General features: G+C 45.9%; 1 protein-coding gene across 12 annotated transcripts in view; it reads right to left on the bottom strand.

Moving 5' to 3' along the window:
- The window catches only part of LOC110489148 (UDP-N-acetylglucosamine--peptide N-acetylglucosaminyltransferase 110 kDa subunit), a 35,297-nt gene extending 17,795 nt beyond the window's left edge, over positions 1–17,502 (bottom strand). For 2 of the 12 annotated variants that reach the window (XM_036943336.1, XM_036943337.1), the window contains exons 1-12: positions 17,116–17,502; positions 15,064–15,247; positions 14,242–14,485; positions 13,903–13,971; positions 9,935–10,051; positions 9,166–9,245; positions 4,277–4,487; positions 3,579–3,719; positions 1,214–1,314; positions 903–1,056; positions 542–643; positions 53–250 (exon numbers count right to left, since the gene is read on the bottom strand). In XM_036943336.1, coding sequence (XP_036799231.1) covers positions 53–250; positions 542–643; positions 903–1,056; positions 1,214–1,314; positions 3,579–3,719; positions 4,277–4,487; positions 9,166–9,245; positions 9,935–10,051; positions 13,903–13,971; positions 14,242–14,485; positions 15,064–15,247; positions 17,116–17,152 — 1,638 coding nt within the window. In that variant the 5' untranslated portion in view covers positions 17,153–17,502. The other 10 variants (XM_036943344.1, XM_036943347.1, XM_036943338.1 and 7 more) reach the window with 8 other exon arrangements.
- Between the last annotated feature and the right edge of the window lie 384 nt (positions 17,503–17,886).

The raw sequence follows: 17,886 nt of genomic DNA, 5'->3' as shown, positions 1-17,886 counted from the left end.
CAAGCACCCCAGCCCAACTTTCACCTGAATAAAAGGTCAATAATGTACTTGCTTTGATGAGGGCCTGTACCTTGTCCAGACAGAGGTTGCCGTGCCTCTCAGCGATGGCCTTGCGGAAGCCGTGAGAGAGGGGGTACAGCATGCTGTGGTGGGGGTGCACCGAGGGCAGGCGGTTCTTATCCAACTGGTCAGCCACGATGCTCACCAGCTTCTTCATACGATCATCATAGTCTGTCCAGTCACACACAATCTGGGGAGAGAGACAGTTGTGTGAGTGTGTTTGTGAGAGAGGAGACAGCTGTGTTGAGTGTGTTTGTGAGAGATGTTTGAGGCAGTCTGAAATGTAAATCAGAGAAACGTAATACAGGAGCAGTAACTCTTGGGCCTTACTTGGCTACTCTCTGGTAATGTCTCACATCAATACATTCATTATACTCAAATTACAGTTGAGTCTCAAATCAGGATTTGGCTTCAAGTGTATCTGCAGTAACTTGGCACAGGAGACGTGTGTGTGTGTGTGTGTGTGTGTGTGTGTGTATACCTGCAGGCAGTGTGCCAGGTTGCAGTAGGCATCAGGGAAGTCAGGCTTCAGTTTCAGGGCAGTACGGTAAGACGCAATGGCTTCTGGGATGTTACCAGAGTCCTGAGGGGGAGGGAGATTAACATATTATAATAATGGAATCATAAGACAACTTACTTTATAAATACAAGCATTTTAATATTTTCATGAATTAAATAACTAAATTGCAGAGAATAGGTGAATTTGGCCCTGCGGAATATTAGTGACAGAAAAAAAAAAAAGAGTAATACCAATCCCAAATCAACTTCACTGCACTTCTGTAGGTCTGATAGGAGTTGATTTAGGATTGTGGGATATAACAGACATGGCAGGTGAAAGTCACCTTGTGTATGGAGGCCAGGTTAGAGTGAGCGTCAGCGAAGGCAGGGTTGATCTGGATGGCTCTGGTGTAACACTGTAGAGCTCCCTGGATATCCTGCATCTCCTTCAGAGTGTTGCCCATGTTGGAGTAGGCATCAGCAAACGTAGGGCTGATTCTACAGACACACAAACAATTCAGTAGGACGCCAAACAACTCCATTCAGAACCTTGAAACACAGTCCCTAAAAGTGTATCTATGGAGTGTCAAACCAACGAGATGAAAGAGAGAGCGAGACAGAGAGAGGGTGTGTGTGTGTGTGTGTGTCTGCTGACCTGATGGCCTCTTTGTAGTGCATGAGGGCCTCCTGGAGTTTCCCCTGCTGCTGCAGAACGCTGGCCAGGTTAGAGTGGGCCGCAGCAAACTCTGGAAACACCTGAAGACACCAACCACACAGGTTATAGGGTGCCCAATCAAATACACAATTTGACCAATATGTTAATTGTGTAGACATTTCTCAATGAAAGCTTATGGTCGAAACGTCATGTCTCTTTTATAATCCGTCCAAAAGTAGAGTTTTCACCCTTGTAGGATGGCCAGACCGGGAGACTAAATCAAGGCCAGAGGAAAGTGTTTAAATAAATAAATATATATATAAAAAGGGATGACCAGTTCAACAGTGAGCTGGCAGGTAGCCTTTATTCTGGACAGAATCCAGACTAGCTGATGCCGTTTCCCAGATTTATTTTATTATATATATATATATATATAAATAAATCTGGGAAACGGCATCAGCTAGTCTGGATTCTGTCCAGAATAAAGGCTACCTGCCAGCTCACTGTTGAACTGGTCATCCTTTTTAATCAAATCTGCAGGACATAAAATGAGGCAAGACGGTCCATATTGAGACATGTATATGTATTCACATGTAGACATGTATATGTATTCACATTGATGTGAAATTCCTGTTATTTTCAGTAGATTTCTCACATAAACAAGCATCTGAGGATGTGAGATGTCAATGGAGCCCTGAGCATAAACCAATATTTGGATTAACAAAGGCTTTCAAATTCATTCAACTCGGCCCGTGTCATAAATGTAGCTTTTTTGTGACCTGCGGAAACAACTGAAGAGGACCAGAAAATGTAAAATTCTCAAAAGTTGCGGTGAGAAACCTGCGTCTGTCATGCCCTCTGTTCCATGCCAGCCAACCTCAGGCACATTCTCACAGGGTGTAAAACAAGCCAAATTTCACCAGGCTCACTGTTCATGAACTCTTGGAAGTGCTTGCACAAAGGATAGTAACATCTCATCCTGTGTTCTTGGAATCAGAGCTAAGTGCTTATTATGAGATGTATTACGTTACAAAAAAAAAACCCTCTTCTTGGAAATTATATTAATTACACAGTGCATTTGGAAAGTATTCAGACCCCTCATTGTTACATTACAGCCTTATTCTAAAATATATTAAATGGTTTCCCCCCCTCATCAATCTACACCCCATAACGACAAAGAACACTTATTTCAGCAAATTCATCCAAAAAAACAAACAGAAATATCACATTTACATAAGTATTCAGACCCTTTACTCAGTACTTGGTTGAAGCACCTTTGGCAGCGATTACAGCCTTGAGTCTTCTCGGGTACGAGCGCTACAAGATTGGCACACCTGTATTTGAGGAGTTTCTCCCATTCTTCTCTGCAGATCCTCTCAAGCTGTCAGGTTGGATGGGGAGCATTGACGCACAGCTTTTTTCAGGTCTCTCCAGAGATGTTCGATCGGGGTCAAGTCCGGGCTCTGGCCGGGCCAATTAAGGACATTGAGACTTGTCCCGAAGCCACGCCTGTGTTGTCTTAGCTGTGTGCTTAGGGTCTTTGTCCTGTTGGAAGGTGAACCCTCACCCCAGTCTGAGGTCCTGAGCACTCTGGAGCAGGTTTTCATCAAGGATCACTCTGTACTTCACTCCGTTCATCTTTCCCTTGATCCTGACTAGTCTCCCAGTCCCTGCCGCTGTAAAACATCCCCAAGCATGATGCTGCCACCACCATGCTTCACCATAAGGATGGTGCCAGGTTGCCTCCAGAGGTGACGCTTGACAATCAGGCCAAAGAGTTCAATCTTGGTTTCATCAGACCAGAGAACCTTGTTTCTCATGGTCCGAGTCTTTAGGTGCCTTTTGGCAAACTCCAAGCGGGCTGTCATGTGCCTTTTACTGAAGAGTGGCTTCACAGTCCACTGTTCTTGGGGACCGTCAATGCTGCAGAAATGTGTTGGTACCCTTCCCCAGATCTGTGCCTTGACACAATCCTATCTCGGAGCTCTCTGGACAATTCCTTTGACCTCGTGGCTTGGTTTTTGCTCTGACTGTCAACAGTGGGACCTTATATAGACAGGTGTGTGCCTTTCCAAATAAATGTCTAAAAACCTGTTTTTGCTTTGTCATTATGGGGTATTATGTATAGATGGATGAGGAAACATTTTAGAATAAGGCTGTAACGTAACAACATGTGGAAAAGGGGGTCTGAATACTTTCCGAAGGCACTATGTTCGAGAAAGACCTCGCTGAACGATTCAGAACACTAATAATCATTTGTCTTGGTAAAATGTATTTTATATGTCAGGTAAGAAGAAGGGGAGGAAGAGATACATTTCAATGCTTTTTATGAGCATTCTGCCATAGTTATGGTTATCCGTCTCACCTCCAGGGCCTTCCTGTAGAGCTGGACGGCGTCCTCGATGTTGCCCTGCTCCCTCTTGATGTTGGCCAGGTTGTTGAGAGAGTCTGCATGGGTGGGACACAGACGCAGGGCCGTGTTGTAACACTCCTCAGCCTCGGATACCTGGGAGAGACGGGGTTAAACCACACACACACACACATTCACAGATAAAGACATAACACTCAGATACAGACAGACACCCCCCTCACACAGGAAAAACAGACATTTTCGTACAGACAGACACCAAGGCCCAGACAGGGCCAATAGAAAAGGGAGACCCCAACAGAGACAACAGCTACACAAACACTGCTAACTGAAAGCTGGAACCGATACCTGCAACCCTGTTTGTAGCTGAACAGGGGATGCTTGCACTTCCCAAAATAATCTTTCTGTCTGGAACAGTGTTGAAAAGGATGGCCTATCAACAATCATGAAACAGACCAGCTGGAAGACCAAGATGTCATGCATTTCTATCTAACCACACCCAGTCTGATCTCCTCTCTGTATATGTGGAGAAAACACACACCCCCCCCCCCCCCCCCATCTCCTAAATTAGGTCAAGGAAGGCACGACAGACATGGCATGCACGGGGCACAGCCTGGTGGGACCGTCATGCCTCTCACACTGGCAGTTGGGATGCAGAATAACGGAGCAGTGTCTCACTGCTTGGACACACACACCGTGTTCTTCCTTACATTGCCCTTCTCTTTGAGGGCGTTGGCCAGGTTACAGTAGGCGTCAGGGAAGTGGGGCTGCAGCTCGATGGCGCGGCGGTACGTGTCGATGGCCAGGTCGATAAGACCCTGCTCGTAGTAGACGCACGCCAGGTTGCCGTGGACGACGGCGTGGTTCGGGCTCAGGCTGAGGGCACGCAGGTAGCCAGCCACCGCTCTGAATGGTTGGAAAAAGAGAGAAGGGTGGGTAAACGCTAGTAGTAATAGTAGGTACTAAAGGCTGAGGACTCAGGTAGCCAGCCATGCATGGATACAGAGAGGAGAGTAGAGTGGTACTGGTGATGTGTAGAGTGGTACTGGTGATGTGTAGAGGAGAGTAGTGTGGTACTGGTGATGTGGAGAGTGGTACTGGTGATGTGGAGAGTGGTACTGGTGATGTGGAGAGTGGTACTGGTGATGTGGAGAGTGGTACTGGTGATGTGGAGAGTGGTACTGGTGATGTGGAGAGTGGTACTGGTGATGTGGAGAGTGGTACTGGTGATGTGGAGAGTGGTACTGGTGATGTGGAGAGTGGTACTGGTGATGTGGAGAGTGGTACTGGTGATGTGGAGAGTGGTACTGGTGATGTGGAGAGTGGTACTGGTGATGTGGAGAGTGGTACTGGTGATGTGGAGAGTGGTACTGGTGATGTGGAGAGTGGTACTGGTGATGTGGAGAGTGGTACTGGTGATGTGGAGAGTGGTACTGGTGATGTGGAGAGTGGTACTGGTGATGTGGAGAGTGGTACTGGTGATGTGGAGAGTGGTACTGGTGATGTGGAGAGTGGTACTGGTGATGTGGAGAGTGGTACTGGTGATGTGGAGAGTGGTACTGGTGATGTGGAGAGTGGTACTGGTGATGTGGAGAGTGGTACTGGTGATGTGGAGAGTGGTACTAGTGATGTGGAGAGTGGTACTGGTGATGTGGAGAGTGGTACTGGTGATGTGGAGAGTGGTACTGGTGATGTGTAGAGTGGTACTGGTGATGTGTAGAGTGGTACTGGTGATGTGGAGAGTGGTACTGGTGATGTGGAGAGTGGTACTGGTGATGTGGAGAGTGGTACTGGTGATGTGTAGAGTGGTACTGGTGATGTGTAGAGTGGTACTGGTGATGTGTAGTGGTACTGTTGATGTGTAGTGGTACTGTTGATGTGTAGAGTGGTACTGGTGATGTGTAGAGGAGAGTAGAGTGGTACTGGTGATGTGTAGAGTGGTACTGGTGATGTGTAGAGGAGAGTAGAGTGGTACTAGTGATGTGGAGAGTAGAGTGGTACTAGTGATGTGGAGAGTAGAGTGGTACTAGTGATGTGGAGAGTAGAGTGGTACTAGTGATGTGGAGAGTAGAGTGGTACTAGTGATGTGGAGAGTAGAGTGGTACTAGTGATGTGGAGAGGAGAGTGGTACTAGTGATGTGGAGAGGAGAGTAGTACTAGTGATGTGGAGAGGAGAGTAGTACTAGTGATGTGGAGAGGAGAGTAGAGTGGTACTGGTGATGTGTAGAGTGGTACTGGTGATGTGGAGAGTGGTACTGGTGATGTGTAGAGTGGTACTGGTGATGTGTAGAGTGGTACTGGTGATGTGGAGAGTGGTACTGGTGATGTGGAGAGTGGTACTGGTGATGTGGAGAGTGGTACTGGTGATGTGGAGAGTGGTACTAGTGATGTGGAGAGTGGTACTAGTGATGTGGAGAGGAGTAGTACTAGTGATGGGAGAGGAGAGTAGAGTGGTACTAGTGATGTGGAGAGTAGAGTGGTACTAGTGATGTGGAGAGGAGAGTGGTACTGGTGATGTGTAGAGTGGTACTAGTGATGTGTAGAGTGGTACTGGTGATGTGTAGAGTGGTACTGGTGATGTGTAGAGTGGTACTGGTGATGTGGAGAGTGGTACTAGTGATGTGGAGAGTGGTACTAGTGATGTGGAGAGTGGTACTGGTGATGTGGAGAGTGGTACTGGTGATGTGGAGAGTGGTACTGGTGATGTGGAGAGTGGTACTGGTGATGTGGAGAGTGGTACTGGTGATGTGGAGAGTGGTACTGGTGATGTGGAGAGTGGTACTGGTGATGTGGAGAGTGGTACTGGTGATGTGGAGAGTGGTACTGGTGATGTGGAGAGTGGTACTGGTGATGTGGAGAGTGGTACTGGTGATGTGTAGAGTGGTACTAGTGATGTGTAGAGTGGTACTAGTGATGTGTAGAGTGGTGCTAGTGATGTGTAGAGTGGTACTAGTGATGTGTAGAGTGGTACTAGTGATGTGTAGAGTGGTACTAGTGATGTGTAGAGTGGTACTAGTGATGTGTAGAGTGGTACTAGTGATGTGTAGAGGAGAGTAGAGTGGTACTGGTGCTACTGAGCTGTAGCTTCTCATCAGGTCTCCCTTGTAAAATAAGTATTTGTTAAGGCAGTGGCCACCACCCAACTTTGCCATTTTGAATAAAAAACTTTAACATTTTTTTTTTTATGTATCTGCTATGATTTCTTATAAACCGACAACTTTTGAACATCAGATCGGCAGTTAGCGCAATTCCACCTTACACTTCCAACTCATCTGCCCTGTAATTCCAACCCAATTTTTGGGCAAACCAAGAAGAAACAGACGTTAGAGGCTAGAGAGGGGATACTGGCGAGATTAAGGCGACAGGAGAACCAGCCACCCTTTCCCTCAATTCTACTAGTCACTTCAAAAGAGGGATGGATGAACTTTGATGGCAGATTTGCAAACCAACGGGACTCTAGAAACTGCAATATTCTCTGCTCTTTTGAAACATGGCTCTTGGAAAAGATCCATCCCCTCCCCCTCTTCATCAACAACAACAACTGGTGTGCTGACTCGAGGACGGTGGAATCGTCCATTGTTCACCAGTCTTGGAATACATGGTCAAATGCCAACCTTTTACCTCACGAGTGAGTTTGTTGTCATCGTGACTGTTGTCACGGAGAGGAAAAATAGCAGGCAGGCACTTAACTGTAAGAGGCAATAACCAAAAAGGAAAACTTACATCGAGGCTTTTGCCAGCAATTTTAATTCCGCATCATTAACATGTTTGCGATAGGGGGCAGTATATTCACTTTCGGATGAAAAGCATGCCCAGAGTAAACTGCCTGCTACTCAGGCCCAGAAGCAAATATATGCATATTGTTAGTAGATTTGACACTCTGATGTTTCTAAAACTGTTTGAATGATGTCTGAGTATAACAGAACTCATATGGCAGGCGAAAACCTGAGGTTTGTAGTTTTTCAAGGGATTGCCTATCCAATATAGTGTAAATGGGGTCGTATTGCACTTACTAAGGCTTCCACTAGATGTCAACAGTCTTCACAACGTTTCAGGCTTCTACTGTGAAGGGGGAGCGAATAAGAGGTGTTTGAACCAGGGGTCTGGCAGAAAGCCATTAGTTTAGTCACGCGCACGGCCGTGAGCACGAGCTCCGTTCCTTTTCATTTCTAAAGACAAAGGAATTGTCCGGTTGGAATTTTATTGAAGATTTATGATAACCTCTTAAAGATTGATTATGTACATCGTTTGACATGTTTCTACAAACTGTAATGGAATGTTTTAACTTTGAGGTATTTGGACATAAAGATGAACTATCGAACAAAACAAACATTTATTGTGGAACTGGGATTCTGGGGGTGCATTCTGATGACGATCAAAGGTAAGTGAATATTTATAACTCTATTCGAGCAGCTAACCGATCGCTGCAGCTGTACATAGCCCATCCAATCTACCTACCTCATCCCCATATCATTTTTTCAAAACGTACTTTTCTGCTCTTTTGCACACCAGTACTCTACTTGCACATCGTCATCTGCATATCTAAAACTCCAGTGTTAATTTTCTAAATTGTAATTACTTGCTACTATGGCCTATTTGCCTTAACTTCTCACACCATTTGCACACACTGTATATAGACTATTTTTTTCTATTGTGTTATTGACTGTCTGCTTGTTTATTCCATGTGTAACTCTTGTTGTTTGTGGCACTGCTTTGCTTTATCTTGGCCAGGTCGCAGTTGTAAATGAGAACTTGTTCTCAACTAACCTACCTGGTAAAATAAAGGTGAAAAAAATAATAAAATTGACTTTTTGGGGGGGGAATAGTTATGCAAGGTCAAGTTTTGTTTTGTCTTTGTTTGTTTTACAAGAAAAAATATTTTGCATCTTCAAAGTGGTAGGCATGTTGAGTAAATAAAATGATACAAACCCCCCCGAACATCTGTTTTTAATTCCAAGTTGTATGGCAACAAAATAGGACAAATGCCACGGTGGGAGTAAATACTTTCACAAGCCACTGTAGATCTACTGCTTCTTAGACTTGCTTTCAATGAGAACGACAGATCTATAACTCACATTTCTGTGTGAACATGGTCAGGTCGCCCAGAGTTACATATTGCAGCTTTCAATAAAAAGGTTAAATAAATACCACACAACGTCAGAGTATCCATCAATCTACATAAAAACATTTTTTATTTTATTTGACTTACCGACAAGATACTAAACTTCCCATACAAACCAGCACCAAGGCTCGACATACGCTCTACTCGCAACAAAAACATTGGGTTTGCGTACTGCTGCTACTACTACTGCTACTTTCATGTGCATGATTCTCTGTGTTTGACTTTCTTCAAATGTAATTACAAGGTGTCAGAACGTCATACCTAGGCTACGGCCGAAACGGCACCCTATTACTTATATGGTGCCATTTTTGACTGGAACCCTATGGGCCCTGGTCAAGAGTAGTGCACTACACAGGGAATAGGGTGGTGTTTGGAATGATTAGATGATTAGAATTATAAAATGACACGAACAAGGGAGTGTCTTCAGGTTTAACTGGTTATACCATGGGAACAGTCACTGACCTGTCAAAGATGCGAGCCTCTTTCAGAACGTTGCCCAAGTTGATGTAGGCATCCAGGAAGTTGGGATCCAGAGTCACAGCCTGACAAATACCCATAAATCCATACATCATACACAACGAACAGCATATACTGTAGTAGAAGTGTGTTAAACATTTCCTCCAAACACCAGTTGTAATGTGGACTATTTAAGTTAATATTAAGTTAAGCGTAATTAACACAATGCTCTGCATATTTATATATGTTTTCATTATGTAATCCACATGATTTCAAGCGTTCCATTGATGTCACGGGTTGGTCACTAGATGCGATTCTGGGTGTTACTCATATCTGTTGATAGGGCCTGACGCCAGACTGCAGGTCCAAGGACACCGATTGTTGTTGTATTCTGTGGAACACTGATTGTGTAGCTAGCAGCTGACGTTGTTTTGGCTTAATGGGCAAAACAACGTCATAAGGGGCATCTCTGGTCGAAGGCCAAGTTAGACATTTCCTCTGCTCTTGTTGCAACTTGTATTAAACCAGATTTGCGATTGAATAGATCCAGCATTGGTGTTTAATTTTGTTCAGCCAAAAATCCCCTTCACTGTGTACTGTCCTTTCCCTGTTCACTTGTGTACACTCTACTAGGACGGTACTTAAAAAGTTCAGACATGAATAGTATTGTTTGTGAATTATCAAACTTTTCAACCCAGACATGAACCCTTAGTCAGTCAGACTATCCTGGCCTGTCTTTTGTTTTTACATCATCGGCTGTGTAGAAAAGTCTCACCTTCTCAAAGTGGTGTATGGCCAACCATATCTCTCCCTGGGCGTTGAACACACAGCCCAGGTTGCTCCAAGCCACCGCAAAGTTGGGCTGAGTCTCAATAGCCTTCAGGTAACACGCCTTCAAAATGGGTTAACAATCAAAACCAGAGGAAGAGGAGGAGAGGAAGAGTAGCGGTAGAGGAAAAGAAGAGCGGGAGCAGTGGTAGAGGTAGGAGGAAAGGTTGTAAAATAAAGATAGGAAGAGAAGAAAAACAGGAAGAAAAACAAAAAGGGGCAGAGGAAACAGAATTAGTGACCGTTCTCAACTAAAGCAAAAAGTGAGTGTGCAGCATGGACTCGCCTGCGCTGAAATCTGCGGCGCTAAGCTGCCTGGCTTATTCCTACGCTGCGCAGATCCAACCAGCACCCACACGCAGACCGACATTCTGCAGTTATCATGGCCTCTTTCTCACAAGACGAGGAACAGAAATGTTGACGAGCCTTCTCTGCTTTACTATGTAACGTACAGCCGATAATAAGATGCTAATGTGAAGGGAAATACCTAAATGATATTCAAATTCATAACACAACCAGTAATTTCTATGTTGGTTGCAGTCTATTTGACAGCTGACTATAGTAACTAGTGGTATCTCACAACCTTGAATGGCGGGTGCTGCGTGCAGGTGGAGGTCCCTGTAATGCTTGCGCACAAAAAGCTACGTGGGTGGGGCATGTCCTAGGTGTGTGTTTGGCTACAATCACATCACCACGCACACCGCCACTGCCGACCTTGCTGCTGCTTAGCAACAAGAGGTCGATGTTTGCCGCCGCTGCGCTCGCTGAACCCGGCCGCGTTGCGGACTGGCTGCAGACCCGGAGCCCCGGGAGACGCCCTGCTTACCTAGACTGCCACACTCTCTGTACCCACAATGCCTTTCAGGACCAACGAGTGGCAGGGGACGGGGTTGGGGTTAGAGGACCTGGAGACCAAAGCCAAGCGGCTGGTTGGATGGTTAGATAAGAGGGGGAATATAGAGAAGGGGAGTTTTGGAAGTTATGGGGCATCAAGACGGCCAATTGTCTGATGCCCTAAGAGAAGGATAGGAGAGCTGATCTACCACCAGAGCCCAGGGGCTGTTCTGCAGGGCAATGGGGAAATAGAGGTGTTGTTTAAGCAAGCCAATGGTGTCCTCTTGGGAGGCTGGTGGTACGCTGGGTGCCAGGCTGACAGAGGGCGTCGGGGGGGAGGGGGGGTCTGTACCCAGCAGGCCGGGGGGGGAGGAGGGGAGGGGAGCTTTGTGCCTGATGCTTTCTTGGCCTTGGTTGCCTTGTTCGCTGCGCAGCCCCTGCGTTACTGCACACTCACAGCGCAGTCTGCATCATCTGCAGAACGCTGCAGCTCCAAAACCAAGAAGGAAAAAAACTACATCAACAGGACAACAAGTTAGAGGTTCTTACTCAGGATTTTATCTTTTCCCCGCTAATTGCTTCCATTTTTGCCATGTTTTTATTTTATTTACTGATATATACGTTTTGGCCGTTATGGTAATTTAAGACATTTAAAAAAGGAATGCTTACTGTACTTCTTTTTTTTGTGTGTTTTTGTTTGTTTAACTTTTCTTGTTTTGTTTCTCTGCTCTTCAGAGTCTCTGCCACAAGACAGAGGAGCTTCTTGCTCAGGCATAACGTAGTAGTTCATGGTTTCTCTCTCGCTGGCAGTTACAAACCCGTTACCATATTGTTTGTCAGAGGGGCGGGCGGCAACCTCAGCAGCTGGTGGTTGAGGACTGATGCTGCCCTAGTGATCCGTGTTTCAGCCAGGGCACCTAGGGTACGGTAGCAGGAGTAATGTCATCACCCACCTGAAACAACCTTCTAAATAACATCATCAGTCGTGGAAAAAAAAAAACCAAGAGACAAAATAAAACAAGAGCGTTAGTAAAAGTTCCGCAAAACAATACACAATTATTTTAATTCTCATATGGAAAAATAATTAAAACGTCTTTTAAAAAAAAACACTACAAAAGACAACCTGCTGTTTACACTCATGCAACATTTACTGTATTTTCTAAGAAAAATAATGGATGTTTCAGGAGGGGAGGGTGGGGGGGGGGGGGCAGGAGGGAAGAAAGGCTTTGATAACGCGTTTCATAATATTAATAGTTTGGCCAAGCTAGGAGAAAGGAGGGAGGATAACTAGCTTGATCTTCATCAAATGAGCTGATGACATTTCTTTGGGAATAATATGTCATAGCATACGCTTTTCCTTCAACCTCTTCTTCAAAAAGGTTGTTTTTTTTTTGAATGGTTGGCTTTTTCTTTGTCCTGTTGTGCTTGAATCCTGGCCAATGGGGAGTGAGAAGAAAAGCCTCAGTGTGTAATGTTTGGGCATCTAGAAGCCTCCATAGGTATCTCTGAAATAAAGAGGTCAGCGCTGGTTGCTGCGCATGCGTGTTTCTCTCTACCCAAGCCAACTGAACGCGGGCGGCGGAGTGCAGTTTGTGAGCTGTCTGCCTGACGCAGCATCGGAACGTACTAAGCTCTTGTAAGGAGGGGTGTGTGTGACAGTATGAAAACGTGGTACAGTCCTGACTGTTCTATTTACCCACTCAGCAGGGAGCTGTTAGCTTGGGGGCGTAGCTGGGGTGTCAGGAAGGCAGCTCTTAGCGCGCACACTCCGCCGGCCCTAGCGAGCGCGCGGGGGGAAGGAGCAACAGTGCAGGGGGGCTGGCCCGGCAGCTCCCTGGAGCTCCTCCCCCTTCTGGCACCAAATAAGATGGCCTGGCACCAGGTCACCTAGCAAGATGTCAACTCCAGCTTTCACCCAACCCAGGGAAGGTACAGATATCATATCAGGGAGATGGGATAGACATAAAATGGCTTAAGAGTAGATAAAGGTGTCAGAGGGCACCCCATAAGATACAAGAAGACTAGCAAATCTGCATGGGTAGGGGGTAGTGGTACAACTGGATTGGGTGGTGGGGTGGTCAATTTTTTTGTTAAATAACTGGAGTGATGTGGTTTGGTTAGAGGCCATCTTATCTTTTGCATTGCAAAGAGATTAACTAACTTAATCAGTTCATTTATCCTTCCAAGACCGAGCCAGCATTATCCCTCCAAAAACACCTTTGTTTACTTTATTGTTTTATGTGTTTATAAAATATCCATATCAGAACCATAATTACTGCTACCAATTTGTAAAGCCCAGCCTTTCTTCCTGTGAGGGGAGGGGGGCTGACCGGAGGTGGAGAGGTCAGCGAGAAGAGCATTGTGGGACTAAAGAGAGAGAGCAGGGGGATTGTGTGCAGGTGTAGTGAGAATGAAGATGACTATTCTACCTGGGCCCAAAGAAAAAAGTATAAAGCCGTCTCAAATCCGTAATAGAAAGAAAAGGAGGGTTTAATGGGTTGGGGGTGTAGAAAATACCCCCTCTCCCTTCAAAATAAAGCAACATTATTAGCCTCATAAGAGGGAGGGGGAATCTGGGGGAGGAGGGGTATGGGGCCTGCCCAGAGCCAGGGTATAACGGGGGTATGGGGCCTGCACAGAAACAGGGTGTAGTGGGGTGTAGGGCTTGCCAGAGCGTGGGGCCTGCCCAGAGCGTAGGGGAGGGGCAGGGCCTGCCCAGAGCCAGGGTGTAGTGGGGGGGGTAGGGCCTTCCCAGAGCCAGTGGGTGCTTGCCAGAGCGTGGGTCCTGCCCAGAGCCAGTGGGGGGCCTGCCCAGAGCAGGGCGTAGTGGGTGGGGGGGGGGTGGGTAGAGAAGGGCCTTAGATGGCATCAGGGATAGAGAAAAATCACACTCAAGTGATTGAGTGAAAAGTCTGAGTGAGTGGGAAGAAACGGGGACAACTTTGGCCATCGGGCTCAAAGGGGGGCGGGGGGGATATAACTGACAAAACATCTTACAAAGAAATCAAAGTACAAAGTAAATTTTTAAACAAACAAAAGATAAGCAAAAAGCTGTGCTGGTGTCAAGCCCCTCAAACATACCTTAGCCTCTTCCAAACGCCCGAGGGCTTTGAGCAAGTTCCCCAGGTCGCTACGGACACAGTACAGATCCTGAGGGACAGGAAACAAACAAGAGATTAGAGCTCCAAACCAGAAATGGACTACTAGACTGACTAACACATGTTACAGTCTGAGATCTACAAGTGATCATCAAATGTCTGGGTAGGATACTGGAATAGATATCAGATTGGGGTAGCTTGGGGGGTGGGGGGTGTAAGACCTGTTCAGCATAAAGGTTTGGCAGAACACCAAAACATCGGGTTTTGTGCTGGGCTGGTGGTTTATGATGGGGTACATGAATTGGGCCCAAGGTCTACTCACAGGGTTGTACTGTAGGGCTGAGACGTAGGCCTGGACTGCTCCCTCCATGTCCCCCGCTGCCACCAGGGCGGCTGCCAGGTTGATGTACCCGTCGATGAAGTCTGGTTTCAGCCGCAGGGCGTGGCGGTAGTGCTCTATAGCCTCCTGCAACTGGCCGCGCTCCTTGTACACGTTGCCCAGGTTGGAGTAGGCCTCAGCAAGCATAGGGTTCTGCTTGATGGCCAAGGTGCTGAAGTGGGCAGACCTGGAGGGACAGATGAGTGGAGGGGGTCACGAGGCTGGTAGGGTGTGTGGTAGTACTGGGTTGGAGAGATGTGGTGCTGTGTGGTCCAATAGTGATACTTAAGTCAGTCAATGGGAGATCTCATTTAGCACACTAGCTAGTGTGTTGTGTTCTGTGAGATAGTGGGACAACTAGAATAGGTGTGTGTGTGTGTGGGGGTTCAACTTAAATTGAATTCAAATTTCACAACAAATAACTTCCTTGTGCTTATTATACATAGTGACAGAGGAACAACCCAAGACACCTGGGAAAAACAGACAGATCAAACCTAACACCTGTAAGAGAAAACAGCCACCACCACCACTGTAAAAAGAGTCATGTCAGAGTGGGAAAAGAGGTCAATAGAACATGTAGGGAGATCACTGACAGACAAGCCACACCCCCACAGATGTGTCGTAGTAGTATGAACTGTCGGCACAGCCAGTGTATTACAGTCCCAGCCAGTCACAGCGGGCCCAGTATTCTCTCCAGACCATGTAGACTGACTTCAGTGAGCTGACCCCTGACCTCCAGGTCTTTCACTCTCCCCCCCACCTCACCTGTCGAGCCTGCGACACTGGAAGTGGATGGAGGAGAGCAACAGTAGCACGCCCGTGTTGTCGGGCTCCTGCCTCCACAGCTGCATACAGTGGCGCTCGGCAGCCTCAAAGTCACCCGACTGGTACTCCCTGTGCGCCAGCTCGGCCAACCCTTGGAAGGAAAGCATACGTTGTTTTGTCGGTTCTGTAGCACCAACACCCAACAACCCGAGGAGGGGGGAAACAACACGTTAGAGGTGATGGAAGAACACGAGGACAGAGACAAAATAATAAACGAGATAAAAGTACTGGAGAATTCATAAATCAGTCTATTTATAATTGATAAATGCCTTTGGTTGATACATAATTGCACTGAAGTATATTAATCAATAATTGACAAAAAAAAAAGTTGTGTAGGGATTAACTGTCAATCACAGGGTATGAGTTTTAGAGACAAAATGTGTGACTATAGGCCAGGTTGCTACTGTTATTCTGTTTTATGAGCTCAAGAATTCAACTGTCATTCTTCCTTTGAAAGACAACTAGCTAGATGATTAGCTGCTGTTAGCTGGATAACAGGAGCTGAAGAAACATAGTAAGTGAATTATTAGGATTTTAACTAAAGTTAGCTAGTCATCAGCGCCCTTATCATGAAGAGATAAGTATTACCATTAGCTAGTTAGAACTGTCTGACATGAAATGGTATGAAAAACGCAATGTTGTGCGATGAAATGAAAACGGACCAAAGTACATTGCTGGATGAAACGTAAGGTGACGGTTTACAAATGGACGCTAGACGCTAGATACAACCCCATCAACATCTGGGTAACTAACATTTGATGCATGCCTAAAAGGAAAACAGACCCAGCACAATCAGTCAATACACACAGGATCAACAAGCTAGCTACATTAGCTAGCTAAATTGTATTGTATCAAACGTTAGGGAAGACATCAAGAAAATAAAACGAATGTTGTCTTGCGGGACTGTTCAAGTTGGCCAATACAATAACATACTTCCGTCTTCATGTCTGGCGGGTTTATCTGCATAGCTGATCCATTTAGTGTGTTTACACAACAGATCGCTACATAGCCACACCTGGCTGACACCAGGAAACCGCAGAGGGAGCACACCCCTATCCACATCGACGGGACCACAGTGGAGGTGTTAAGCTTTTAAGTTCCTCTGGGTCACTGACAATCAGAAATGGTCCACCCACAGACAGTGAGGTGAAATAGGCGCAAAAGCATCTCTTCAACATCAAGAGGCTGAAGAAATTCGACTTGGTCCCTAAGACCTCCAAACGTTTACACATTTAAAATTGAGGGTACCCTTTCGGGCTGTATTGCTGTGCGCAACAGCAGGGCTCTCCAGAGGGTGGTACGGTCTGCCCAATGAATCACCAGGGGCACACTGCCTGCCCCCCCTGGACACCTACAGCACCCGATGTCACAGGAAGGCCAAAAACCACCCGAGCCACTGCCTGTTCTCCCCGCTATCATCCAGAAGGAGAGGTCAATACAGGTGCGTCAAAGCTGGGACTGAGACTGAAAAACAGCTTCTATCTCAAGGCCATCAGACTGTTAAACAGCCATCACTAGCCGGCTACTCAACCCTGCACCTTAGAGGCTGCTCCCCTATAGACATGGAATTACTGGCCATTTTAATAATGGAACACTAGTCACTTTAATAATGTTTACAAATAGCTTTACTCCTCATTTATACTGTATTATATTCTACTGTAGTCAATGCAAATCCGACATTACTCTTCCTAATATTTATATATTTCTTTATTCCATTATTTTAGATGTGTGCCTTGTTGTGACTTGTTAGATAATTTACTGCACTGTTGGAGCTAGGAACACAAGCACTTCACTACACCCGCAATACCATCTGATAAATATGTGTATGTGACCAATACAATCTGAGTTGACGCTATAATTGAAGATGGCGCAACATTTGGATTAGTTACACGCTGGCACAAAAAAATGGTTCTGCAAGATGTTAGCATAGGCTCGTGTCATGCTAGCGAGGAAGCTAACTAGAGCGCTAATGCTAACTGGGGCGAGCTCTACCTGTGCTGTCAGCCACATTTCCCACGGAGCTCGCCATCTCCTCGGTCTTCGAGTCTTGCACGGTGGTCGTCAGTGTTGTAGTTTGATAATATCAAATTAAGAGAATTTTATTTCGTCGATTGATCGACGTTTCTTGAGCCGTTGCTTGCTAAAGCTGTTAGCCTAGCTATGCTAACCACAGAGTCAACGCTAGCTAGTCAAGAAGAATGTCACTATTTTCAGATGGCTAGTTCCTATGCTATTTGCCGTCCTTGCCGATATAACTTCCCGCAATCAGCCTAGCTCTACATTTACTTCAAATTCACAATCATGAAGCGCAGGTTCGACTTCAACAAAGCGACTCCCGAGTCATAAAATGGCGAATGAGCCTCAGCCAGGGATTTTTTATTTTTTTTTGTTGCCAGAATATAGATCCAACGAAAAATAATCAATCCACAAACTGTACAGAAAATGAGCGTGGTGGTGTGTGGTCCAATGAGCGTAATTAATATTCATTAATTATTCAAAGGGAACACACCCGACGTTTTAAAATCGAGTATATGCAAACATTTTGTAAATAATTATTTTTGCGCGGATGGATACAGAGTTTTGGTGGTGCATCATTCCCCACATGTGCACTGCGGCAAGTCGAAGAGTGACACGAATGTTCTGAAGGTTGAAAATAGAGGGTAGTGAAGATAAACCAAAGCAGTTAGCAGATGGAAAGGCTGAGTTGTTATGACATTGATTGAAAGACAGAAAAATACATATGGCGAGTGTTTGATGGCTAAC

This window comes from Oncorhynchus mykiss, chromosome 14 (assembly GCF_013265735.2).
Source record: "Oncorhynchus mykiss isolate Arlee chromosome 14, USDA_OmykA_1.1, whole genome shotgun sequence".
Lineage (NCBI taxonomy): Eukaryota > Metazoa > Chordata > Actinopteri > Salmoniformes > Salmonidae > Oncorhynchus > Oncorhynchus mykiss.
This window is presented reverse-complemented; position numbering and strand designations above follow the sequence as displayed.